The sequence below is a fragment of the Cervus canadensis genome, chromosome 1 (genome assembly GCF_019320065.1).
Source record: "Cervus canadensis isolate Bull #8, Minnesota chromosome 1, ASM1932006v1, whole genome shotgun sequence".
Taxonomy (NCBI): domain Eukaryota; kingdom Metazoa; phylum Chordata; class Mammalia; order Artiodactyla; family Cervidae; genus Cervus; species Cervus canadensis.
Genome location: NC_057386.1, coordinates 66,150,325 through 66,178,049, shown reverse-complemented (window position 1 = coordinate 66,178,049; position 27,725 = coordinate 66,150,325). Strand labels below are relative to the sequence as shown.

Here is a 27,725-nt window from a genome sequence, read left to right as displayed (position 1 = left end):
ATTTCCTCACGATAATTAAGTCCACAAAGAATAGATACAATAACATTAAGAAATGCTTTATTGATAACAACCAAAAACCGGAAATAGCCCAGAATCTTTAAGCAGAAAAATGAATTAAAATTTGGTGGCATACATATAGAATGGAATAATAGTAATAAAAAGAAATAAATTACTGATTGATTAACATAACATGTATGAATCCCAAAAGCATTATGTTGAGTGAAGGAAGCCTTATACAGAGGAACACATATTTTGTATTTCCTTTTACATGAAGTTCTATAAAAGGCAAAATTAATTTATTGTTTAAAAAAATATAGAACAATAATTGCCTGTGGAGGGTGTGACAGGCACTAGCTAGGAAGGAGCATTAAGGAACTTTCAAGACTGAGGGTAACTTGACTGAAAATTTAGGTTACACAGGTGTTTAATTTGTCAAAACTCATAAAACGGTACTCTTAAAAGAATTGTGCCTATCACAGTATGTGCACTTTACCTTAAAAAACCGTACTGGTCTCTGGTTAGAGATCTATGTGCCTTAACCGTTTAAGACTGAAGTGATCTTATGCCGGCAACTTATTGTGAAATGCATAAAATGTAAGTCTGATGGATAGAGAGATGCTTATGTGGAGAACTGTACAATGAAGTAAACAAATAAAGGCTAATTGCAGAATCTCAGTGACGGGTCACTAGATGTTCACTGTTCAATACTTTGACCTTCTCTGTATGTTTAACAAAATGATGAAAAGATAGTAACAAAAAATTTACCACAGATGTACCGTAATACACACAATCTCTATTCGTCCAAGATGGCACAGTTAATAAAAGATAACAAAAGAACCTGACTTCATTTCTGTTCCTTCAAACAAGTGCCATTAATAATGTGTTCAATCATGAATAAGAGCTATCACTTAGTTCAGTAAATATTTATTGTCCAATATCTTTCACACATTCTCATTCCAGACACACCTGAAGTGTGACTTCCTATTTGAATTTACATCTAACTAGCATTCATTGCTTACAGACTTCTGCAATTGCTCTTATGGCTCTTGAACTAAGCACGTGCATTACTTCACAACTCCAGTCCTCTGTACACGCTATTTCTTGACCAATATCCCTTCCGCTTAGTCTATTTGCCAGCAGTCTTCCTTCGCACCTTTCAAAACTGCTCAACGGTTAAGTGTCCCCAGACAGTCAAGTCAATGTTCACTATTCTTTGTGTTATCGCATGATCCAGTTATATAAACTTAATAAATACATACATGATCCTATCATATAAACTTAATAAATGATTAATGAATGCTAAGATTAAGCACTGATAATATGTCAAGAATTACTACTCAATTCACAAAATAAACCTAACATACTTATTACTTTCATTTAAAAAACTGAAAAAGTTCAGAAAGGAAAAGTAATTTGTCAAGGTAGATGACAGAACTGCCCCACAATTCTAGATTTATCTAAACAAGGGCCTCTAATTTGAACCAGTTTCTCATAGTGACCTTTAAGTTTTATTGAGATAGAATTCACTTTCCATATAACTTATTCATATACAGTATAAAATTAAATGGTTTTTAGAACTTTCAAAAATTGTGCAACCATCACCACAATTATATTAACATTTAAACATAATTCTATATCATAACCTATAAGCAATAGGAATAAAGATTTCCAAGATATAAAGTTATTAATACATATGTACTCCTACTAAAATACAAAAATGTATCTGCTCAGAAACAGAAAAACTGCATTCTTCAGCACATTCTTTAGTACATAATAGAAAAATAGAACTAATCAATTTCCATATTCAATGATGGTTTCAAATCACCTCTGAGAAAGTAATATAATAATGCTTTAGCTTTGGGCCACATAAAAACAAAGAAAATTCAGTCAAAAAGATTTACTTAGAAGGACATTAAGTAGGAGGCAAATTTCATGATATTTTCACTCCCTTTACTGTTTTTATTATTATAAACTATAAATTTTCTTTGTAAAAGACTAAAATCTTCAACACAAGGGTATATTTAAGCTACCACACTTATCATGTATAAAAGTGTAAATCTAAACTGTTAGTAATGTTGGTGTTTAGTTGCTAAGTTGTGTCCAACTCTTTTATGACCCCATGGACTGCAGCCCGCCAGGGTCCTCTGTCCATGTGATTTCCCAGGCAAGAATACTGGAGTGGGTTGCTATGTCCTTCTCTAAGGGATCTTCCCAACCCACAGATCGAACCTGTATCTCCTGCTTGACAAGCAGATTCTTTACCTCTGAGCAAATGGATTAGTAAAGCCTGTCTTAAAATTTTAATAAAATGGCATCAATTTCATGCTACAGCTTAAGGTTGTACTTAAAAGAAATTGAAATCCTTGACTGAATTTTTGATATCTGCCATCAATTTTAAGAAAAAGCACTTCAAACTTTTGGCATAAAAAAAATCAGAAGACAGATAAGTCTTTTAATTATGCAAGCTGTTTTCCTAACTTTCAACTTACAATGAAATATTAAAGTATAAAATTCCACATATTATAGCTTTTTTTCTTTACACTCACCAACTTTAATAATTAGTATCTGTAAAGCATTATGCTAAGGACATATATGAATTATGTTACTTACATTTACAACAAACTACCACCACCATGAGGGAATTATTTATACTAACAACCCGTGAGGTAAGCACTTCATATTATTAGCCCCATTTTACAAATGAGAGAATGAAGTAACTTTCCTAAGCCTCCACAGATAGAAAGTACAAACACTGCTGACTTTTCTTTTTTTTACCTGAACTAGGGAGACTTTTTTTGAAGATTTCTTTTTATTGAGTAACAACAAAGAGAGAGCAACATTTTCTTCCAGATCACTAAGGTTCAGAAGTTCCATTTCAGAATTGTGTCAGTTTGAAATATCATAAACTTTCACAGAAACACCATTTTCTTTAACATGCAAATAGTTCACTAAATGAGAAAAGCATTTTAAGCCAAGTACTTTAGTCCCTAAGGATCTAGCTGAAAAGCCAGACAAAGCCCTTGAACTGTATCAAGATAAATCCCTGGCATCCACTAATCACCAGAGAGGATCTCTGATGAGATAAGAGCAGGAATTTTGGCCTGGGAATGAACACAACACCTTGCCATCCACAAAGGCCCACAACCTGGCAGCCCGTCAGCAAGGTTCCACTCATGGAGCTGTTACTCTAAACTTTCCAGCTATTGCTTGGAAGTTGATAATGCTTAAGATATGAGGAGAGTTGTGATTTCTGACATAGCATTCCAGAGATAAATACACGATCAGAGGGATGCTTTGAAATTCTCAAAGATACTCCTTTGGTCTAAAGCTGCACGAAAAGTTTTTCAAAAGGTGTCTGTTGCTATGAAAAAGAGAGGGGGGAAAACAGAGCAGTTTGCTTGCCATCAGACAATATGTTAAATGCATACCAGACATGTAAGCTCCAAACAGCCTCCTGAAAAATAGTATTGCCAAATTCCCCTTTATTTGCTATTTTAATAAATCCCTAAAAATGTATTCCCTTTGCAGTTTCCTAAATAAGTTCATAACCTACTCACTGAAGGTATCATGAAGGCACAGAAAATTTTTACACTATTTTAAAAGAAATAAATGCCAAAACACACGAAAATTGGGGAATTTTTAAAGAAACTTTGATCATATTAGTAATGTACATTAAATGTAAAAACCTACCCTTAAGTTTTCTCATTATTTAATCTAAGATTAATCCAAATTTAAATAAGTCTATAAATACTGTCAATTTTTTAAAAAACCTAATCACTTACACCTCAAAATATAGTCATTGCAGTTGTCATATACCTTTTGAGACATACGGAAACATATATATATTTTTTAAGACCATTAAATCCCAAACTCAACTGTACTCTGCTTTTTCATTTAATAATATATCTTCAACATCATTTTACATCAATACATAGTGTTGTGCTTTTCTCTCATCAGTGGCTGCAGAGTATTCACCATACTTGCATAGGAAACATACATGCATACATAGGAAACAAACATACATGTGTTGCATAGGAAACAACACGTGTAATCAGTTCTTCATTTGCAACTACGTTTGCATAGCACTGCCAAATGACAGGGTATAGACTCCACCAGCTGTGGCTCAAATCTCAGCTCCACCACTTATTAGCACAAGAGCTTAAGCTGTTTTTTCACATTCCCTATGCCTCAGTTTCTTCATCTGTAAAATAAGAACAAAAACAGTATCTATCTACCCACCTATCTGCCTATCTAAAACAATGCACTTTAAAAAACACTTTCACAGTGTAAAAGCTCAACAGGTATTAGCTTAATTATGAAATTCCTCTTACAGGAAGAAAACATTTTGTACTTGCATACATCTGTATAAACTTCTAGAGATAATAATTAAGTTTACATATTTTGAATTTTAATTAACTGCCAATGTTCCCTCAAATAAACTGTTCCATGATGCCCTCCACAATACACCCTCATTAAGACGAGGCATCATCTTCTAAACTTCTAGATTGCTTCATGCTAAGTGCTACACATTAATATATATTCAATATCATTTCACACCAATACATATCATTCTGCTTTTTCTTCGCTTTAACAGCCATATAGTATCACACAGTCATACAGGAAACTGAGATTCAGGAGAATGACGTAATTTGTCCAAATCCACTAATAAGTAATTGAGCCAGAACTCACACACAGCTGTGTCTGATTTCCAGAATCAATATATAACTCCTATAAGCCTAATTAAAAAAGAAAATAAGAAAGGAATAAAAGGGGAAAAAAATCTGACTCTAGCAACCACTATCTATAACACATCATACATATACCAATATGCTATTTACCTGGAATTTACTCTATCAGTCTTATCATTCTAGGACACTGATCTAAACTTTAGACAGAGGGAGAAGGAACAAGATGACAGAGGATGATAGCAAAAAGATTCTCCCATAAAATTATACATTCCCTGTGCTCAGAGCACCTGAATTATATAAATAATTTTAACCAGCTTGGATATCTAATGTGCCAGCAAGTCTGAAGCAGAAAATCAAGAGATGAGATGAAATACAGAGAAGGCACAACAAAATAAACAAGCAGACAGAAGGAAATTATGATGAAAATATGTCAAAAGAAAACAGAAGCCAACTGGAAGGAAATCCCACTGGCCAAACAAGAGACAATTTGAGTATCAAGATAAACAACAAATTTAACAGTATAATTCATTCTATAAGACAGGAAACCATAAGGCCATATATTGAATGTATTGAATTCATTTGATGAGGATGATAACAGTTTTACAGTACCCCTTCCCAAGGAGTACCTTAACAGTGGAGAAACCCAGAAAATACCACTTTAATAAGTGATCTGAATGAATATCATCAATAACAAGATAAAACTGTGTGCCACTTGTTAGAACACAACAGGAAGAAACGGTGCCACTTCTGTGATACTACTCCCAAAGACGCTTTAAATTGAATCAAATCTAGAGGAAACATTAGACAAACTAAACTGAGGGACATTCTACAAAACAGCTGGACCCTCATCTTCTAAAGGGTCGAGGCTATTAAATTTAAGCAAAGACTAAGGAACTATTCTTCTCAATCGAAGGAGAATAAAGAGACACAACAAAATACAATACACAATTCTGAATTCGATCCTACTAAAAAGAGCATTACTGAGAAAATCAACGAAACTTGAAATGTGTTTGAAGATTTGAAGGGAGTATGATATCAATCTTAATTTCCTTATTGTGATGAATTTTCTGTGGATATGCAGAAAAAACACAATAAACTATTCAAAAAGGATGGAGTATTGTCTCAATTTCCCCTCAACAGATTCAGGAAAAGTAAAATTTCTTTTAATTGGCAACTTTTCTATAAGGTAGAGATTGTTTTCTATTAAAATGTTGACTTTTGAAAAAGAATTCAATAACTCATATATATGTCTTACAGACAGAATTTCAGAAAATTTTCTATACATTTAACATAAGGAAAAATCTCAAGCAAATTAGCCGAAGGTTTCATAGGTCAACAGAACCAACAAAGTCAGGCATCTACAGTTAGCTCTCTCAAGCTGTCAAGACTGAACACTTAGATGAATTCCTAAGTCTGCCAGAATTCACAGATTCCCACTTTTTCCACAAAGGCTGGCACATACTGACAGCAGGGGAGTGAAAGATAACCATCTAGAAGAATAAGTGATTTCTAAGTTGCAACAAAGAAAAACATCATTTAATATACAACTTGCTAATGTAATATTAACATTATTCTTAAACAATCTTGATGATTATGTTGATAATAGCATTGAAACATGTATATTATCATATGTGAAACAGACCACCAGTCCAGGTTCGATGCAGGAGACGGGGTGCTCCGGGTGGTGCACTGGGATGACCCTGAGGGATGGGATGGGGAGGGGGTTTCAGGATGGGGAACACATGTACACCTGTGGCGGATTCATGTCACTGTATGGCAAAACCCACCACAATATTTTAAAGTAATTAGCTTCCAATTAAAATAAATTAATTAATAAAAAACTTGAAATGATATACAAACCAGTCAACAAAATATCATAATTTTTAAAAACTATATTAAAACATCCCTTTTCAATGCTGAAGCTACAAAATTTAGCAAAGTTTAAATTCCTCCTTAATCTTTAAACTCCCTTATAATGAATATATTTATAAGATGCGAAAACAAAAGACTATTTATAGTACCTGTCAAAAGACCTGAACTGCACAGGTTGCTCAGCAGAGAGATCACCGAGAGCCCCAAGGCAGGCTGGCGGCAGAAGCGCAGGGTCCGCGGTGACTCCATCTGCTGGTATGTTTACTAAGCTTCGGAGAATGTCCTTCACGTTGACATTTTTTGAAACTGGAACTGACGGTGCAGCCTTGCTATCCAATTCATTTCCTCCGTCGCTTCTGGTTTCCTGAGATTGACTGACTTCTGAAGAAAGAGTGCAGAGCGCCTCGGTGACGCCATCGGGGCCGGCACGGACACTCGGAGGGGCTCGGGGAGCAGCCTCGTCCGCACGGCTGCCCAGCCCAGGAGCTGTTTCTTCCCCGAGGCCTGAGTCCCTCCTTGGAGCAGAGGAGGTGCCTTCAGATTCTTCGACAGATGCTGTAGTTAATGGGCTCAATGCTGCCGGTGAGTTTTCTACATCTTACCCAGGAAAAGAAGAAAAGTAAAAATTAAAAAAATGTACAAATAATTTTAAAAAGGTACATTCACTCCTAACTGTTCTAGATTATGAAACATACGGCATGTTCTAAAACGCTAAAACAAATTAATCTATAAAATGTTCTGTACCTCTGTGTCTCTTTTTCTGTTTTGCATATAGGGTTATCATTACCATCTTTCTAAATTCCATATATATGTGTTACTATGCTGTAACGTTCTTTATCTTTCTGTAAAGTAATTAGCCTCCAACTAATAAAAATAAATGAAAAAAAAAATGTACTGCGTAAATATACATATAACGAAATAGTTTAATAAAATAATAATAACAAATCAGGTTAACAAATTATCTGAGAAAACCCCAAACTGAACATGACACACCAATGGGTAGCAACACAAGGTTGAAAGCCACTGGTCTGTAAGAAAAAGTCCAAAATCCTTCGGGCATACTCAAGGTTCTTCAATAATATAAGTCTGCTAGGACGTAAACTTCATCAGGGTAGAGAATGCGTCTTCATTAACACTTCATCCCCAGCACCAGTGACAACACCTGGGCCTATAACAATGTCCAGCAAGTAGTAGGTCCACCAGTGAGTATTTTTCAGACGACTATTCATCTCCAACTTTATTTCCTGCTACTCATGCCATAATACATATACAACACAAAACTGCTTACAGTCTGCTGAATGGGCTTCTGTGCCTTATACACCGGCATTTCTTCCCAAGATAATGGGAAGAATTCCCGGATAATATTCCCAAGACCTCTACCTCAAACACAGTTTCTACTAGAAAACATGTTACCAATCCCATATGGATGAATGATTCAATCAATGATCTTTAAAATATAGTTCCACAAGGAACATCACCTTTTCTATTTGATTTTTATTCCCTCCAATCAGGTATTGATTCCATCCCAACAAAAATGCTCCATCTTGCTAAATCCAATGATCAATTCTCGACCTAACAGCTCTTGACATAACAGCAGCAACTGATTATTCCTTCCAGGCTGGTAACATTCTTTCAGCTTTTCATGTAAGATTCCTTCTTTACTTCCTTCACTTCTCTTTCTCCCTTATTTCTTAAGGTGGAGGAATTTAGTACTTAGTTCTTAAGCCTTTTACTTTTTCTGTCAACATTTATATCCTTAATGGTCTCATTCACTCTCCAAGTATTAAATACCACTATTTCAATCAATCAATCAAATTTAGATTGTTGTATGTAACTGCCTACTCTACATTTTCTTCTTTATGTCTAAAAGACATCACAAACACAACATATCGAAAATTAAATTTCTTATCCTTGCCTGAGTATGTTTCACCTTCAGTCTACCCAACTGCACTTTATAATTATTCTTGACTACCTTCCATCTTTCACATATGCACGCCTAATATTTTTAAATACTGCTTTCTCACCATCAGAATATATCCAAAATCTGACTGCTTCTCACTAGCCCTACAGTTACCACTCAGGTCAATACCCAAATCACCTCTTGCCTAGATTATTGCAATATACTCCTAGCTGGTTATGTTAGACTGTTAAATTAACGGATCCATAGATCATGCCTCCTGGTATTCACCCCCTTGAGCAGTTGCTGAGTAAGGGCTGGGCCTGACTTCAGCTCAGTTCAGTTGCTCAGTCATGTGCAACTCTTCGTGACCCCACGGACTGCAGCACGCCAGGCCGCCCTGTCCATCACCAACTCCCTAAGTTTAATCAAACTCATGTCCATCGAGTTGGCCATCCAACCATCTCATCCTCTGTCGTCCCCTTCTCCTCCAGCCTTCAATCTTTCCCAGCATCAGGGTCTTCTCCAATGAGTCAGTTCTTTGCTTCAGGAGGCCAAACTGGAGTTTCAGTTTCAGCATCAGTCCTTCCAATGAATATTCCAAAATCTGAATATATATGAATATTCAGGACTGATTTCCTTTAGGATGGACTGGTTGGATCTCCTTGCAGTTCAAGGGACTCTCAAGAGTCTTCTCCAATACCACAGTTCAAAAGCATCAATTTTTCGGCACTCAGCTTTCTTTATAGTCCAATTCTCACATCCATACGTGACTACTGGAAAAACCACAGCCTTGACTAGATGGACCTTTGTTGCCAAGTAATGTCTTTATAATAAACTGTCTAGGTTGGTCATAACTTTTCCAAGGAGTAAGTGTCTTTTAATTTCATGGCTGCAGTCACCATCTGCAGTAATTTTGGAACCCCAAAAACATAAAGTCAGCCACTGTTTCCATTGTTTCCCCACCTATTTGCCATGAAGTGATAGAACCAGATGCCGTGATCTTAGTTTTTTGCATGTTGAGTTTTAAGCCAACTTTTTCACTCTCCTCTTTCATTTTCATCAAGAGGCTCTTCAGTTCTTCTTCGCTTTCTGCCATAAGAGTGGTGTCATCTGCATATCTGAGGTTATTGATATTTCTCCCAGCAATCTGGATTCCAGCTTGTGCTTCATCCAGCCCAGCGTTTCTCATGATATACTCTGCATATAAGTTTAATAAGCAGGGTGACAATATACAGCCTTTACGTACTCCTTTCCCTATTTGGAACCAGTCTGTTGTTCCATGTCCAGTTCTAACTGTTGCTTCTTGACCTGCATACAGATCTCTCAGGAGTCAGGTCAGGTGGTCTGGTATTCCCATCTCTTGAAGAATTTTCCACAGAGCCTGACTTACTTACACCCATGTGGCAGAAGTGACAATGGGCCAGCTCAGTACCCAATTTTTAAAATCTAACAGTTTGGGCATTCTCAGAATCCCTGAAATCTCTGAAAGCAATCTGGCTACCTTGCTGGTAAGATCATGTAGAGAGACCTCCACATAGGAGATAAAGGACCTCCAGACTAATGGAGTAAAACAAAGGAATTCAGCTGAAAACACAAGTGGCAAGGTCCCCCACACAAAACCCCAGTCTAGTCATTTCAGTCCGTCAGCCCTAGCTCTTAAGAGCTATTCTAGCTGAGGCACTAGATAAATGAGTAGAAAAGTTATCTCAGACTTTCCAACCCCAGAGACATCATTTGGAGCAAGAATTATTACCACTGTGCCTTATCTGAATCAAATTCATGGAATCATGATAACAAGACTAAAACAGTTGGGAGTTTTCGCTTTGAGGTAATCTGTAACACAGTGGTCCATAACTAAACCACTGCTTTTTCTTGCCCTACAGGATGTAATCTGGACAGAATTCCAAGTTCTACTCTTTAATAACATACATCAATTCTAACTCCTGTACTCAAAGCCCTCCGATAATTTCCCATTCTCCTTAGAGTGAAAATTCACACTCCCTTTCTCCTGGTTATTCCTGATATACTTCCCCATCCAACTTTTATTGTCTTAAGACTTAACATCTTCTAAAATACTATACAATTTGTTTATTATATATACTCATTTTCTACTTCCTCTCCTGGAATACAGGCTCCATGAGGGCAGATTTTTTGCTTCTGCTCATTAGTAACGAACAAGTAGCTAAGAGGTACCAAATGAATATTGATGGAATAGATAAATCTCCTCTGTCGGGTAGGAGTGACTTCTATACCTACACCAGCTGCTTATCTATAACTGGCAGCTAATTTTATATATAACTCCAATTATTACACTTATTTGTTAACAAATATGTCTCATAAGAGAATATAAGTTATTCTTAACAACAAATGCTGAGTTAAAACTGTTTAATACTTTATTTGTAAAACATAACATTTTCTCACTTATTTTTTAATTAGATGGCTCACTTAAAGCAGAAATCACATCTCAGTTGAAATTAACTACAGGGTCCTTAAAATACTTCATTATTAATAAAAATAACTGCATGCTCTCATTAAGGTACACATAAATGGATTTAAATTCCAGGATGAATATTTTTAACAGCTGTAAGTAGGTAATGTTTTACTTGAATTTTGGATGCCAGATAATAAAATACAGAAACTTACCAGGGAGTGACAAATTTCCACATTCACTACCAGTTTCTCTAGACTGGCTATGCCTTTCATTCTGGGGTTCCAAAATGTCTCTGTACTTCGAGACCATAAGAACAGAGATAAAGTATACAACTGCCAAGGCTAAAAATTGTGCTTGTTTGCTATCCTCCTGGGGAGGAAATACAAGGAGTTAATCATGCCACTACTAAGTAAGACATTTGAATCTTATTTTACAAGACACCATTCAAATACAAAACATATTCACGAATATTTCAATATACACAGAAAATAGTAATGAATTCACCTGAGCAAAGATTAAACAAAAATTCTTGGAAAAATGCCTGTATATGTTAGGTTTTATGCTTGTTAAACAGGAGAGAGACGCTGGCTCATTGTTTTTACAATTAAGTAACTCAATCTGAAGAGATACATCCTAATATATTTTATAAGAGTAATCAAATAGCAACTATAATTATATATGAAGCATTATTTTTACTTTCAACCATGAGAATTAAATTGTTTTATAAAAATCAGAATAACAGTTTTCTTAAAAGACAAACATTTGAGATTATTAAAAGTGATCAGAGACAGAACTAGATGTTAAAGAAATTTTCAAGAGTATTTTAAAGTAATATAGACAACCAAGTGTCCGGGACTTAATATAGTGTCTGGAGAAAGAAAAGCACAAACCAGGCTGATCTCTAAAGAGGTTCAGGCTTCATTTCAGCTCTAGAGATCACCTATACGTATCAATGACCACTTCACCTAATAAAATTCCCCATTTTCAAAGGAACATTGCACACATCACTAATTTTGATAACTTTTCAAAATACATTTGAACCTAAAGAAAAAACTCAAAATTTATCCATCAAATTCTAAAACTCAAGTAGCAGATAAATTTAGGATAAACAAAACAAAGAACATGGTTGCTTAGGAGATAAGTAAATGGAAACGACTGGTACCAATAAGACTTTAAAGTTAACAATTAATGATTATCAGAAGTTTTGCACACAATTTCAGAGAAAAATTAAATTTCAGAGTGTACTGAACATATCCACTTAACAGGATTATTAGACATATTTATAATCTGACAAGAATCTTTGGTAGTTTTTAGGTTCATGTGTAACACCTTGTTAGTCTTGATGGAAAAGATATATGTTCATTTTTCCTTTCTTAAATTAACCTACCCTTTTCTCCAGAAACTCCTATGTTCTTCTGCCACATAATCCTACCGTCTATTACAATAACTGCTACCCATGGTATCAACATTGAAAATGTAGGCAAATAAGCTGCTTGGTCTTCTTAATGTTTTATAAATTATTTATACTATCTAAATCTTTATTTACCCCATTAGCCTGTTCAATGTTTAGTTACTGCAGTATGAAGTATACAGTGTAAGCCTGATTTATGCCCAAATAAGAAATATTGCATAGGTCCTTACGTTTAAGACCTAACTCCTGAAACAAATTTGTTTTCAACTGTAGCTGTCATTTATTAAATACTTACTGTGAGTCAGACTGTAATGCTACAGTCATTAACCCATATACATAAGATGAGGCCTACAGAAGTTAAGTAATTTACCTAAGGGCACACAGTAAATGCAAAAGCAAATCTGAACTCAAGATTAGAGTGATTAAAAACCTTAGCTCTTAACCTCTAGGTAATGATTTATTTATATCCCCAGTCTTAGGTAATTTCCTTTTTCTTCAAAGTTTGCTTATGCTAGAATAGGCTCTGGATGTAGCCTGTGAAATAAGGTGTTTTTTCTTTTCTAAAATTCCTATAAGGTGACTACATCACTTTTCTAATTACCAAAAAAATTAAAGTTATTTGTTACTTTCAGACATGACATGGTAGACATAGGAGACACTCTAATTCTCTGTTCAAACATTGTGATATAATAAGAGCCAGGGTAAGGTGTATTGATTTCATTTTAAATGCTATAGGATAGTCATTAGAAAAATTTTAAAGCCAAGACTTACATCACTTATTGTAGATTTTTAAAATTTATTTTAGGAAATACAAAATTATAGGGCAATAGACTCAACAACTGCTCAAAGAGCATGGGGAGGAAGGAAGCAGCAATATTTGGTTCCACGGTAGACCACAGGCAGTGGGTTTCGAAAAACACAAAGGTGATGCTTTGTTAATAAAAGGAATCATGCAGTTACCAAAAAGCAAAAAACTGAGATCCAGAGAGAGAGCATAATTTAGTACATACAGATGTTAGTTAAGATGAAAACTTGAAGTATGGTTAATATGAAAATTTCAAGAATCAGATTCCTTAGGCCCTTAATCCTCTTTTACCTATCACTACTTGCGGTTTTAAGTAGATATTTAAGCTAATACTGCTATCTTTCTCATAGGAGTATTCTGTGAATTAAATGAGATAATACATTATCAATCATCCAGTCCTATGCTTAATATGCATTAAGTGTTTAAGACTATTAGCTATAGCTAATAACAACTACTATTAACAAATTGCATACTTCATGAAGAATCAAGAGTGGACTAAAACACTAAAGAAGAGAAAATTAAAACTAAAGTTATAAAGTTTATTTTTTAAAAACTTATATATGTAGTATAGAGCAGCCTATACTCAACACACAGTAAGAGTTCAATAAATATTAATGATAATACTCCAAATCCAAGTGAATAGGATCACAAATGATTTTAATTTTCATGTTTATGCTTTTTTATATGTTACAATTTCTATATGAAATTCTGCCATATTATGTATCAAAATTACCTAAAACAAACCTATCTTTCACCTTTCAAATACTTAAAACACCATAAACAACATTTAGTCATGTACTTTTGCATCATGTATCAAAGCACAGGTTCTGGTGTTTGACTGATGGGTTTGAATTCTATCATTTACCAGCTCCACCAGCTTAACAAGCTGCATGAGCTCTCTGTGCTTCAAATTCCTCATTTATAAAACTGGAATTACAAAGTGCACAACTCAGGAAGCTGCTGGAATTAATGAGAATACATAAAGCGCTTACAATGCTTACTATCTAATAATGTGTTGTTGTTATCAGTAGCAATACTCTGAAATATCAGCTCCATGTATGTAAATAATATTGCTAATATTCGAAGATTCTAAAATCACTGTCAAGACAACTGATATCTAAGTCTTCTTATTTCTACTTGACGATTTTATACCACAAAAAGTGTTCACTCTCAATACTTTGGGCCTAGGAAGAAATACGTATCAGCTAAGAGAATATGTGAAAGAAAAACTTACTATGTCTCTGAAGACAACTGCCCGAAGTCGATTAATATCCATGTCTTGTAAGAGTCTGTCAAAATCTCTCACTGGAGATATACCACCAGTTACAAGGTCCACTGGACTCTATTTAAGACAAAACATATAAACATACATTACACAGATATTTTTAAAAATAACACACTATTCCATGGGCGACAACATCTTTTCCCAGCTTGTTTTCCTTCTCCTCTCTTCTTTTTTTGGATGCCAGGACGGAGGTCGGGGGTAGAGAAGGGAGCCATAAAAGAAAAAAGAGACTGCATGCTAACTCACCAAGTACTTGAAACACACACTGACGTATCTGAAGGGAAAAGTATCATGGACACAAGGAAAGTAAACATTTGGAAAAGCAGACAAGATTAAGTATAAGCAAATCTTTACTGTATACTCAAACACAAATATTTGAAAGTTATGTCCACAGACTAAAATAACTATTTTAGGATTTCTGTCAGATTTACTTAACTTTATGTTGAAATGAACAAATAAATTTAAGATCTTAACTGTAAAATAAGAGAATGCTTTGTTATTTAATTAATTATTCTGCAGGCTTACCTTCGCTGCGGATTTCCCAGTGGGAATCAGGCCGTGTGCCATTTTCTGGCTTTTTCCTGCTTCGCCTTTATTTCTCAGCTGTGACTGCTGCTGACACTCTAAGCAATTCCTTACTGCCACTGCACACACTGCAATTTAAGAAAAAATTGTATTTAAGATTATGGAACTGACAAAACCCACCTATATGACTTGCATAAGATTTTATTTGAAACAGATCACCTTCAGCAAATTCCTAAAATATCCCTGGGCTTTCTCACACACTGTTTGTTTTCTGACTCTGGTAGCCACTCTATTAGGGCCCACTGCTAAAAGAGAATCCGTTTAAGAACCTTAAGAAATACTATACTGTTTCTTAGATCTCACATAATTTACTTGAAATAATCTTTTATGAAGGAAAAGATAGGGAAGAAAAGATTTTAAAAGTGTAAGAAAACAAAGTAAATCACATTGCCATCAACTAGTCCTTCTATTATCTTCAGTGAAGTACAATAGTTAAACTAGAAACCAGCATGTTTTTCTTAAAATTTTTATGATTACAGCATGACAGTAATAGGGACTGACAGAGGGAATTTAAAGGGAATATTTATTTATAAAGTCTATCTTTTACTGGCTTTCATTAAAACAGTTAAAAAGGTTAGATTGTGATTAATATACAATCCAAAACTACCTCTCTATAAACATCTCACTTATCAGGCAGTTAACTCAAGTTATTCAGATAGTAACTGTGAATTTTAAAGAATTAGGTAATACACAATTGACTATGAATTGATTCATATCATGTAATCATCTCCAATCCTAACCAAATCGGTAGCCCTAAAAGTATTTGTCTCCACAAGAGTGGGAGAGCAAATTAGGAACAAAATAGCAAACTCAAGGAATAACTTCAAGTACCAGCTGACTATCATATGGCTACTACACACAGAATTGAAAAGGGAAAGTATTCATAAAGGTGCCCAGAGAGAGCAACAAAAGTTGGAAAAAGAGAAGGAACACAGTGAAGAGGGAGGGAGAGAGAATATGGACTACAACTCCGTCCAGTTTGGGGTCAGGCCCAGCAAAAAACTTCTCAACTACTTTTGTCAGAGGTCGTATAACATCAAGTTTGGGTCTGCATTACAAAGTTAAAAACCATATTTGAGTGCCTAGTATCAATTAGTCTCAGTAATTTATTCTTACTGCTGCCATCTGACCTTCTCACTTCCAACTTCACGAAAACAGCAATGAGGAGACCAGGGATCAAAACATTTGGACCGCTGTGACCAAGCTTACCATATTCTATTAAGTGGTCCTGAACAAGGAGAGCATATGGTGCTGGAGTACACGGAATTATTTCTTTATTTTCTTCTATAGTTATGAAAATAGAGGGAGACAGAGTATTCTCCCAGTTTCTGAATTTAATACTTCTTGAGTACAGCGTAGCATTGCTAGTGTAGTTTTCTACTTTCAATTCTACAAGTGTACTCTTTTCAGGAAAGTAGAGAGGTTTAAAAAACGGCATATACAAAGTAATGGGTTCTAAATATTTTAATTATATTATTGATATACAGTTTAACGGTGTATCCTATAACAGAAAGGACAGCAATACTAGTTAAACTATATTCAAATTCCAACTCTGCCAATTTATAGCCTCTGAATTTTCATTAAGTTAATTAACTTCTTTGATCTCAAATTTCCTCATGAATAAAAGAAAATACAAAGAATGAATGGGAGAAAATGACTGCTGACTCAATGTGAAAATCAGAAATTACATATAACAAAGTAAATGATAGCTTTTGTTTTGTTACGATCTGACTCTTAACTAAGATTTTAAAACAACTCCCTAAAAATAGTATACCAAGTTCTTTAGAGCATCCTGACTTTAAAAGTACTCTGAATGATATTTTGAGTGAAAATAATCATTGTACCAAAAAACTCTAAGTATGTCTGAATATCTAAGTATAGATATTGTTGCTAAATATGGGGAAATATTTTATTAACTAATTATATTTTCCACTTTAGATATTATATTTTCATAGGTACTTTATTTCTAATCTGTCTTCACATGGCCATGGTTCCTAAAGATTTCGCTTTCATGGTCCCCTTTTCTCCACCTACTTCTCTCCATTTAATAAGCAAATCATTAACAAAGTCTCAGTATTTACAACTAGATACAGGAGACATTTTGCATAGACAAAAACAATTTTTCTTCACCTAAGGAATTTCAGATAACACTTAAAAATTCAAGGAAGAACTGCCTCCGGGAGCAGAGCAGAGGTTTAATAGTCATATTAATTTTATCACAACTTATTTGGATTAATGGCTACACTTGAACGATGTTAGTTTAGAACCTTGCTGCTCAAGTGTGTTTGTAAGAGAAGCAGCATCAACACTACCTGAGCCTTACTAGAAGGACAAGTTTAGGCCTCATCCCAGACCTACATAAGCTAACCAGCGTTGTAACAATATCTTCTGGTGATCCAGGTGTATGAACCACATCAAAACTTGAGAAGCACTACTTCAAAGAAAAAGGCGACTGGGGGTTGCAGGGAGTAATGCTGATCAGAATCAACTTTGTAGAATTTTCAAAACATCTCCTCCTCGATCCACCCTTACAAGTACTACTATAGCCAATGCATACAGTCCTTTACTCTTTGGAAGTTAAAAAGTATCATAAGACAAACTGCCTAGCACATATCTTCCCCCCAACAGGGGAAAGAAAATATTCAATTTAATATGTCTGTATTACTGAAAATTTAAGCAAATTACTAAGTATTGGGGTTTAACAGCTCACCTAGTCGGAGACTCTGCCGTAAAATTCCTCCAGATGACATATTTTTTTCAGCTTCAATTTCAGTGAAGCCAAGAGAACTTGCAAATATAAGTACATCCACAAGGCTAATTAATCTCTGCAAAAATGCCACAGAGGCTTCTATTGAAAGCCCTTGAGTAGGTTCAATATTCTCCAGCTCATGCTGTAAGGAATAAATTTTGACATTTATATATATATATATATATTCTGATAAAAATCCAATTTTATGAGATACATTCCCCAAACTTCTAAATTTTATAAAAAGTTTGGCTTTTATAAATAAATCTAGTTCAACAGAGGAATTTCCTTATCATTTCATCTAAAAGAAAGCATACATACAGGTGAAATACTGTCGGTCATATTACTCACTAACTAATTCATCCCTGATAATTAAACATTCTTTAGTGCCTTCATTCCTGGGACAGATTCTAAGGTCCTTTCAAATAATTATAACAGATTCTGCTGTTTTTGAATGACAGAACCTATGATGTATAGTAACCACCACATTTAAGTTTTAATCAATAAGAACATATAAGTCATGTTTTCACACCAATTTTACTTAGTAGTTAAGTCCTTACTGTAGCCGATGTAGCAGCTGAAAGCAACGGCAGTATACCCCCACAAGCCATGACCATATTGTCCATCACTTGAGAGATGAGATGAACTGTGTTGTGTACAAAGATGACATTATCACTGCTATTCACGAAGTCCATAACTGTCTTTGTTGAATGGCTGTCCAAAAATAAATGATGTTTACTCATAATGCTAAAGAAAGGAAATCACATTTGCCTACTTGAGGGAAGGGAGGATAAGAGGGTGCTTTCTTTGCTTCATCTTGAAAGCTGAGGAACTATAATGATGCAGCAGGCATTTTGGGGGTGTATACTTCCTCAGAATATGTAGACCATTCCGTACCAGTGGTTACTATCTGTGCCCTTTTTCAGTTCTGAACAATAAATACTACTGATCTTAGACTTGATATAAAAGTTGAACTAAATTACCCTAAATTAGGAGCAAAATTTGAAGCCACAAAAACTGAGAGGTAAATGGCACTACATGTTATTAAAAGTGAATTTTCTAGTAACATTTTCTTAGATAATGCCATGAAATGTTTTTAAACAGAGTAAGAGTAGAGTACAACTAACAATAAACAAATTAGGCACTCTTAAAAATCATAAATCATACAAAGGAGGATACTCTAAAATACACAGACTTTTTATAGTAAAAATACATTGGAAAATTAGATGTTTCACCTAAATCTCATTTTTTTACTTTCTTCTAGAAATAAATGCATTTGGTAGACCTACATTCAGGCAAATTATGAGATATAAAATATGTCACAGAATATCTTCAGCAAATACTTTAAAAGAAAAATCTCTGATTTTCAAGTTTTCATACTCTAAATACAATACCTCACTTTTGTAAGAGAATAAACATTAATTCAATAAAACCCTACCACAGAATTAATTTATATCCTACTTTTTAACCAAATGACTATAGTTAACTACAGCATGTTAACTAAATAAATTTCTTTGAAAACAAAGACTAAAATTTACATACATTTTCTATGATAAATAAATGGACAAACCTTCTCCACATCTGTATGTCTGTTTCTATTGAGAATAATAGATCAGTGAGCAAACGCTGATGCATTTGAGACCATCTGAACTCAGGAATACGGAACATAGACCTGGAATCCCTCCTTTGTCCATTAACTGTGTCGGGTGCTGTTCCTTGCCCTGGCTGCTCCTGTTGCCTTGACATCTAATAGAGAAAGTTAAAAAGAGTAATAAAGGAAGTTCAACTGCAAAAGAAGACATTAATATCTAATAGTGTCTATGCAATTCACCTAACAAATACTCACATTTCAAGACACTAAGGAACCAAATCAGAGAAAAATTATGAATGAATAATAACAATGATACACTTAAAGCAAAGTTACAAAAAAATGCTAAACTAGCACCATTCAGCAGTAACTGGCCTAGACCCATGTTAGTGTTAGCACCAGTTAATACAGCATTTTATAAATGAATGAAGAAGTTTGGGATTTTCAGTACTGACATAAAAGAAAGGCTGTATCTGGATTATAAATTAGCTAGAATTAAGAAAAAAACAAAACTAAAGACAATAGAATGAAGACCAAACCAATAAAAAAGGAAGACGGGAGAGCAGTAAGAGTTGAATCAAGTGGGAAATGACAACATGCAACCACAGTGGTGTCATGGATCCCTCTGAAATACTGGTCAAGAAGAAAGCTATGCCTCTGAATCTCACAAAGGCTCCTGCTGCTCACAAACAGACCTCAAGGAACAATTTTAAACTGCATATTTTGTACATAAAATTATACAAAGCAGGTGGTTCTGCAGGAAGGTAGCAGAAAAACTAATGTCCCAACTATGACTGGGGTCATCAAATAAAGGGTAAAAGGAAAGTATTTCCAATGTTTGCTTTATAAAAGCTAAAAATAGGCTAACACTGAAACTTGAAAGTAGTAACTTTTAATGATACTGTAGTGAAACTAACAATAAAAGCTGCCATTTAACAAACTCACACTAAAAATCAAACCCTGCTAAAAAGATAAGAAATAAAAACTTCATATTCACTGCATTTATGTAATTGCCAACAGGTTACCAACCAACTTTAAAATAAAATAAAATGTTTAAGTATATACACTTGTTCAATTTCAACTGAATGCAAATGTATTCCAAGGAGATAATAAATATAATCACCTCAAGCACAGGCTGAGGAGGCTGAGACGCTTCCACATTTGTACTGGCCTTCAATTCCAGTCTCTCAGTATCTGTAGCAACACTGGAAACATCCAACTTCGCAATCTTATGCTCAGAAGTAGTAGCAGACTCAAAGATATTACCATGAGAGTCACTATTTAGTTTGGTTTCTCCAGCAAAGTTAGTTTTCTCCCGTTCCTCCAGCACATGACCAATGTCCGAATGTACAGCTGCTTGGGAAGCAGCCGCATCTGGTGAGGTAGCTGAAGCCCCTGATGCTGTCATAGACAAGACTCCAGAATCTTTAGGATTTTGAGTTTCAGTGTCAGTTTGTTTCTTACTTACAGCTTCTTCCTCTTGAAATATTAATTTATGGTCATTACTAAACACATTCACTCTCTCACTGGCTTCAGAAGCACCTGGAGACCAACTATTATCTTGGCGCTCTGTGGGGAGACTGGCTTCCTCAACAGGACTACATTCTACCTTCAGTTCTACATAATCATCATCATCTTCTTCCTCTACTATAGACTTATCAAGTAATTCTGGCACCTCTGAAGCATCTTCTTCTGAAGGAGAACTGATGGAAGCAGTTACTTCATTGACAGTCACTGTATCTTTGCCAGTTGTAAAAGAATCAGAGGAAATGGTAGCAGCTTCTGTTATGTCAGAAGATCTTTCTAAATCATCTACATTAACTGTTTCATTTATCAGTGTTTCTTCCAGAGGGACTTCATCCAGTAACTCCTGATTTTCTGGCCCAGTTGTCCTTTCTTCATTAGATGTATCAGGAATTTGCAGTTCAGTGTTGGATGTAGATTCTACTGAACTTGTCTGCCCAATACTTGACTTTTCCTCACTATTTCTAGTGATATCAGAAGACACAGGAGAATCCTTTGTATCTGATTGTTGGGATCCTACTGAAACATTAACTTCCCTGCTAATGCCAGAGATTGCTCGAACTGGATTTGAAGAACACTGCCCTATTTCTTCATCAACTTTTCCCTGGTGTTCCCTTAATATATTGGCAAGGTTTTCTTTGTGTATTTCAAAAGTGACCTAGATGAAAAATATACAAGGAGTCAAAATACACACACAAAAAAATAAATGAACAGAGCAAACAAAACATAAAATTTAAATGTTCAATTTTTCCAACACACGGTTTATATGATGCAACAGACAATGTTCCTATAATATCTTATCAAGTGATAAATAAAAGGTGTCAAACACAAAAATCTAAATCATCAAAAAAATTATAGCTAATCAATGCTGACAGGTAGCATGGCATCAAATAACAAGAACAGTTATTTAGATTATATTTTTAAGACATATGTATAGGAAAACAGTACATTATTCTACTAACCTGTATAACTTGTACCAGGATCTAAGTATGAACCACTGGAAAGTGCTTTGTGCACTATGTAATATATTGTTTAAAAGCAATGAAAACCCATTTTCCCATGATTTATTCTCAGCAGATATCAAAAACATCAGCTACGTTCATTTCATATATGATGCAAATTATATACTTAAATACTATATATATTATGTATTATAGTTGCACTCTGCATTTATTCAGCTATGAAAAAAGCTTCATACTAAGGTAAAGAGTATAAATTCTTTTAGCAATGAAATAAAAAGATCCAACCATTCCCCAAAGATCAACCATAATTTTCAAAGCTGAACTGATCATAAATGGTCTGAAAGTTCCAGTTAATTGATCCAAGCAATTCATCCATCCACTTGTAGAGCTGTATATAAGAGATTACTAAATACTCAGCTCTGTGAACATACCCATATCATGCTTATTAGCCTTTTGCCCAACTAAATGGAAAAATTTCAAGGTTTAAGTATAAAAGAGAGTGCTGTGATTTTAATGTCAAAGGTTTATGATTTTATTTCATCAAATATTATTATATTATAGCCACCATTGGAATCTTCCCTGGTGGCTCAGAGGGTAAAGCTTCTGCCCACAATGCAGGAGACCCAGGTTCGATCCCTGGGTCGGGAAGATCCCCTGGAGAAGGAAATGGCAACCCACTCTGGTATTCTTGCCTGGGAAATCCCATGAACAGAGGAGCCTGGTAGGCTACAGTCCATGACGTTGCAAAGAGTCGGACACAACTGTGAGCGACTTCACTTTCACAGCCACCACTATGTGACTGCTGCTAGCAAGTTTCAATGTGAACATCACCCAAAAAAGTACATATAATACAGGCAGACGGTATAGGCATAATTAGAATTTATCAATGCTAGAAGTGTTTATGTAACCTATATTATTATAATAAACATAGTAAATTGAACCTTGTAGTCAACAAACCTTTATTGAACCCTAGTATGGTAGGATGATGACAGATAAAAAAGAAGAGATGATTTTTCATGCCCAAAGATCCACAGAGCTTTTTGAAGGCCTGTGAATGCAAGTATGTACACAGGTGTATATAGTGCAAACAAAACTATAAATAATGCACAATGTACACAGTTTCTTCTATAGCTATTAACTAGCCTTTACGTATGACATACACAGTACAGTCTTGCCATAAAGTGGTATAGTGAAAGTGTTAGTCGCTCAGTCATAGCCACCTCTTTGCGACCACCATGGACTGTAGACCACCAGGTTCCTCTGTCCATGGGATTCTCCAGGCAAGAATACTGGAGTGGATTGCCATGCATGCCAATGAACACCCAGGACTGATCTCCTTTATGATGGACTGGTTGGATCTCCTTGCAGTTCAAGGGACTCTCAAGAGTCTTCTCCAACACCACAGTTCAAAAGCATCAATTCTTCGGTGCTCATTTTCTTTATAGTCCAACTTTCACATCCATACATGACTACTGGAAAAACCATAGCCTTGACGACACAGACCTTTGCTGATCAAGTAATGTCTCTGCTTTTTAATATGCTGTCTAGGTTGGTCATAATTTTCCTTCCAAAGAAAAAGTGCTGTATTCAACACTAAAGAGTAAAATGGCATAATAACATTAACAAAATGTTAATTTCTTCTATGCCCAGAAGGCTGATATCATCTTTGAACTAAGTTCTTTAATTTTAATTGATGAATTCCTCATTTATTCATCTGAGAAAAATTTACTGAATTATCTACAGCATGCCAGACACTGTGTGGTGAACAATACAATGTTCATGGTGCCTATGTTCTAATGGAATAGATGAAAAATAAACATACGACCATACAAGATAATGTCAAGTAATAATAAGAGAATTTTAAGAAAAAGGAGGAGGGGCAGAATAACTGAAGAAGAAAATCTAGGTGGGAGGGTATGCTTTACTAGGCTAACTGGAGAAGGTCTCTGGAGGTGTTTGAACAGAGAAAGTGAGAAAGAAAGTTACACGAATATCGAAAGAGTTTCAGGCTCTTTGCTCAGGAAGAACAAATGCAGAGGCCTTGGAGCCAAAGTAAGTTTGGTATGTTTCAGGAACAGTAAGAAAGCACCAGACAGAGAACTGCAGACGGTAAGGTAAGCGATGGAGCCACTGTTTTAGGATTACAGAGAGTCATAAACTGTGTAAAAGACTTTGAATTTTATTCTGATATCCAGGATATAATGTTTGTCCTGACATATTAATACATAATAACGTATAACACAACAGCATTATAGAATGAGTTTAGTTTTGGATAATCATGGGTTTGACTTTACTCAAATTGAGGATTTTTAAAATTTTTATTATAAAAAATCAATAAATATGAATATATACAATCTACAAGTATGGTTAAAGAGTAATTTTTTTAGCCCCATGTACCTATACCCATGTCAAGGAGCAGAACATACCTCACAATTCCACTGTGTGCCCAACCCCAACTGTACTCTGAACCTCACCACTCCCAACAACAGGAAATCACTATCCTTGTATTTCTATTCATTGTTTCCTACTTTAATAGTTTTACTACCTATATAGTAAACATACCTAGAATGTTTAGTTTGGGATACTAAGCAGAGCATAAACCTAGCCAACTAAAAGAAAGGCCAACATTCCCAGAGTTAACTAAAGGCTCCCGGGAGAAGACAAGCTACACAGGATCTGTGTACCAGAGCGGGTTCCAGCTTCTCTAAGAGGATATATAAGACTATTTAGGTCTACAGGCAAGGTCATTAGGAAACACTGGGAAATACAAAGGAGAAAAGATCTCTGAGGGCTAGTGGGGGCCAGGTAGTGGGTATTTGGCATAAATAAGGTCCAACAAAAAAACTCTTTTATATTTGCCAATTCTAAGCTTACAATTCTACTCTCAGAAGCAGAGCACAACAGATTCCATGTTTGAGGGGTGAAGTGAGACTCTTTGGGTGATGCAGGCAACAGAACTAGAGAGAACAGAACCATTCACCACACTGTCAAGACAAGTAGTCATGAGAACATGGGCCCATCTCCTGTGTGTAATTTGTCCTCAGGCTTTAAAAAGATCTTACATTGTGAAGTAATTAGCCTCCAACTAATAAAAAATTAAAAAAAAAAAAAAAAAAGATCTTACAAAGGCATCTGGCATTTCAGTAATAACAGCTCCCCCTGTAACTGGATCTTAAGTCAAACTATTCTGGTTTAGATGGACTACCACATGGCTACTACAACGCTGCCATCCTGAGACCTCCCTTCACTGGAATCCTGGAGATCCCTTCATCTCTCTCCTGTTTCTCATATCCTGTATCTTCTTTGTTCTACTCTCCCCTTTTGGTGCAGTATATCCTCCACTGCCCGCTTGAAATTTTTAAAACCTAACAGTAAACTTATCCTACCTTCACATTTGAAGGTCAGTTAAAATCATAGGTTGGAAAACATCTACCTTGAGAATAAGAAAGGTACTTTTTGATTGTCTTCTTCTGTGTTTATTGCTGGGAAGTCTGAGAGGTATTTCTGATTCGTGAACCCTCATATGACTTATTTTTACCTACTTTGTTCTTTTTCATGAAATTTTATGAAGTCTTCTCTTTGTTCCTAATGCTTTGAAATTCCCACAACGATTCTTGGCATAGGTCTATTTTGGCCCATGGTGCTAAATACCCACTGGGCCCTTCCAACCTACTAACGAATATCCTTTGGTTCTGAAAATTTTTCTTGAATAACTTAATTTATATCCCCGTCCCCTCTCTTTCCCCTGTTCTCACTTCCCAGGATTTTTACTCTTTGACAATGCACTGACTGGTCCTCTACTCTTCTTATCATTTCTTGATTTTCCATCTCCTTTGTCTTTTGGTTCTATTATCTGGGAAAGTGCCTCATCTAGCTGTTGAACATGTTTCCACTTCTCTTGTGTGACTCTGCACTAGTCACTTCACTTCCCTGCTGCTTGTATTTTTCCTAAGAAGGGTCAATACAAACTTCATATTTTAAATTTTCTCTGGTGCCAAAAGGGAAAGGAAATTCCCTCTCTCCCCTTTGGTTTTTCCTATAGAAAACTTGAAGTTGGAAATATTTCCTCTGGTACCTGGAGATATATTTAAACCTCACTTACTTACTCCCAACTTACTAGGCTAACTGGGGAAGGTCTCTGGAGATGTTTGAACAGAGAAAGTGAGAAAGAAAGTTACTATTATTATTAATATAATATCAATATTATCTGAAACTCTTCAGATAATAATAATAAGATAAGATAATAATAAAATAAGATAACAAGCCTCTTGCTAGTTTCCTATCCCTAGGATGTCTTTCCTGGGGTCATTGGAGCCATTTCTTTCAAACATCAAGAATGATGGCTTCCCTGGTGGCTCAGAGGATAAAGTGTCTGCCTGCAGGAGACTCGGGTTCGATCCCTGGGTTGGGAAAATCCCCTGGAGAAGGAAATGGCAACCCACTCCAGTATTCTTGCCTGGAGAATCCCATGGACAGAGGAGCCTGGCAGGCTACAGTCCACGGGGTCGCAAAGAGTCGGACACAACTGAGTGACTTCACTTCACTCACTTTTGTCTCTGTAAGAGTTTAAGCCTATGTGCTTGCCTCCAAGATGTAACCTCCAGTTTGTCAGAAATACACAAGAATTTATTTTTTTTAATAAAAACAAGAACATGTATGTAATGGATTATATGTGTCCATATAAAAGAATGAAATTTATTTTTTCCTTTGTAATCTCTTTAGTGGATTGCCTATGATATACACACATCATATTCTAATTTAATGCTTTTTTTTTTTTTTTAGTAATAATAATGTTACATTCTTTTCTACAGGGAAGCCTGGCATGCTGCAGTCCATGGGGTCGCAAAGAATCAAACATGACTTAGCAACTGAACAACAACAACAACAAATTCTCTTCTACATTTTAAGGAGAGGATATTTTTGCATTGGCAAGAGGTTTTTTGTTTTTTTTTTTTTTTTTAATTTTTTTATTAGTTGGAGGCTAATTACTTCACAACATTTCAGTGGGTTTTGTCATACATTGATATGAATCAGCCATAGATTTACACTTATTCCCCATCCCGATCCCCCCTCCCACCTCCCTCTCCACCCGATTCCTCTGGGTCTTCCCAGTGCACCAGGCCGGAGCACTTGTCTCATGCATCCCACCTGGGCTGGTGATCTGTTTCACCATAGATAGTATACATGCTGTTCTTTTGAAACATCCCACCCTCACCTTCTCCCACAGAGTTCAAAAGTCTGTTCTGTATTTCTGTGTCTCTTTTTCTGTTTTGCATATAGGGTTATCGTTACCATCTTTCTAAATTCCATATATATGTGTTAGTATGCTGTAATGTTCTTTATCTTTCTGGCTTACTTCACTCTGTATAATGGGCTCCAGTTTCATCCATCTCATTAGACTGGTTCAAATGAATTCTTTTGACGGCTGAGTAATATTCCATGGTGTATATGTACCACAGCTTCCTTATCCATTCATCTGCTGATGGGCATCTAGGTTGCTTCCATGTCCTGGCTATTATAAACAGTGCTGCGATGAACATTGGGGTGCACGTGTCTCTTTCAGATCTGGTTTCCTCAGTGTGTATGCCCAGAAGTGGTATTGCTGGGTCATATGGCAGTTCTATTTCCAGTTTTTTAAGGAATCTCCACACTGTTTTCCATAGTGGCTGTACTAGTTTGCATTCCCACCAACAGTGTAAGAGGGTTCCCTTTTCTCCACACCCTCTCCAGCATTTATTGCTTGTAGACTTTTGGATAGCAGCCATCCTGACTGGCGTGTAATGGTACCTCATTGTGGTTTTGATTTGCATTTCTCTAATAATGAGTGATGTTGAGCATCTTTTCATGTGTTTGTTAGCCATCTGTATGTCTTCTTTGGAGAAATGTCTGTTTAGTTCTTGGCCCATTTTTTGATTGGGTCATTTATTT

General features: G+C 35.6%; 1 protein-coding gene across 4 annotated transcripts in view; it reads right to left on the bottom strand.

The window, feature by feature from the left end:
• The window catches only part of LRBA (LPS responsive beige-like anchor protein), a 725,807-nt gene that overhangs the window by 542,955 nt on the left and 155,127 nt on the right, over positions 1-27,725 (bottom strand). For all 4 annotated transcript variants that reach the window (XM_043484720.1, XM_043484733.1, XM_043484732.1 and 1 more), the window contains exons 23-30: positions 20,435-21,493; positions 19,294-19,469; positions 18,284-18,437; positions 17,688-17,868; positions 14,918-15,045; positions 14,342-14,449; positions 11,104-11,260; positions 6,710-7,157 (exon numbers count right to left, since the gene is read on the bottom strand). In XM_043484720.1, coding sequence (XP_043340655.1) covers positions 6,710-7,157; positions 11,104-11,260; positions 14,342-14,449; positions 14,918-15,045; positions 17,688-17,868; positions 18,284-18,437; positions 19,294-19,469; positions 20,435-21,493 — 2,411 coding nt within the window. The remainder of the gene's footprint in view (positions 1-6,709; positions 7,158-11,103; positions 11,261-14,341; positions 14,450-14,917; positions 15,046-17,687; positions 17,869-18,283; positions 18,438-19,293; positions 19,470-20,434; positions 21,494-27,725) is intronic.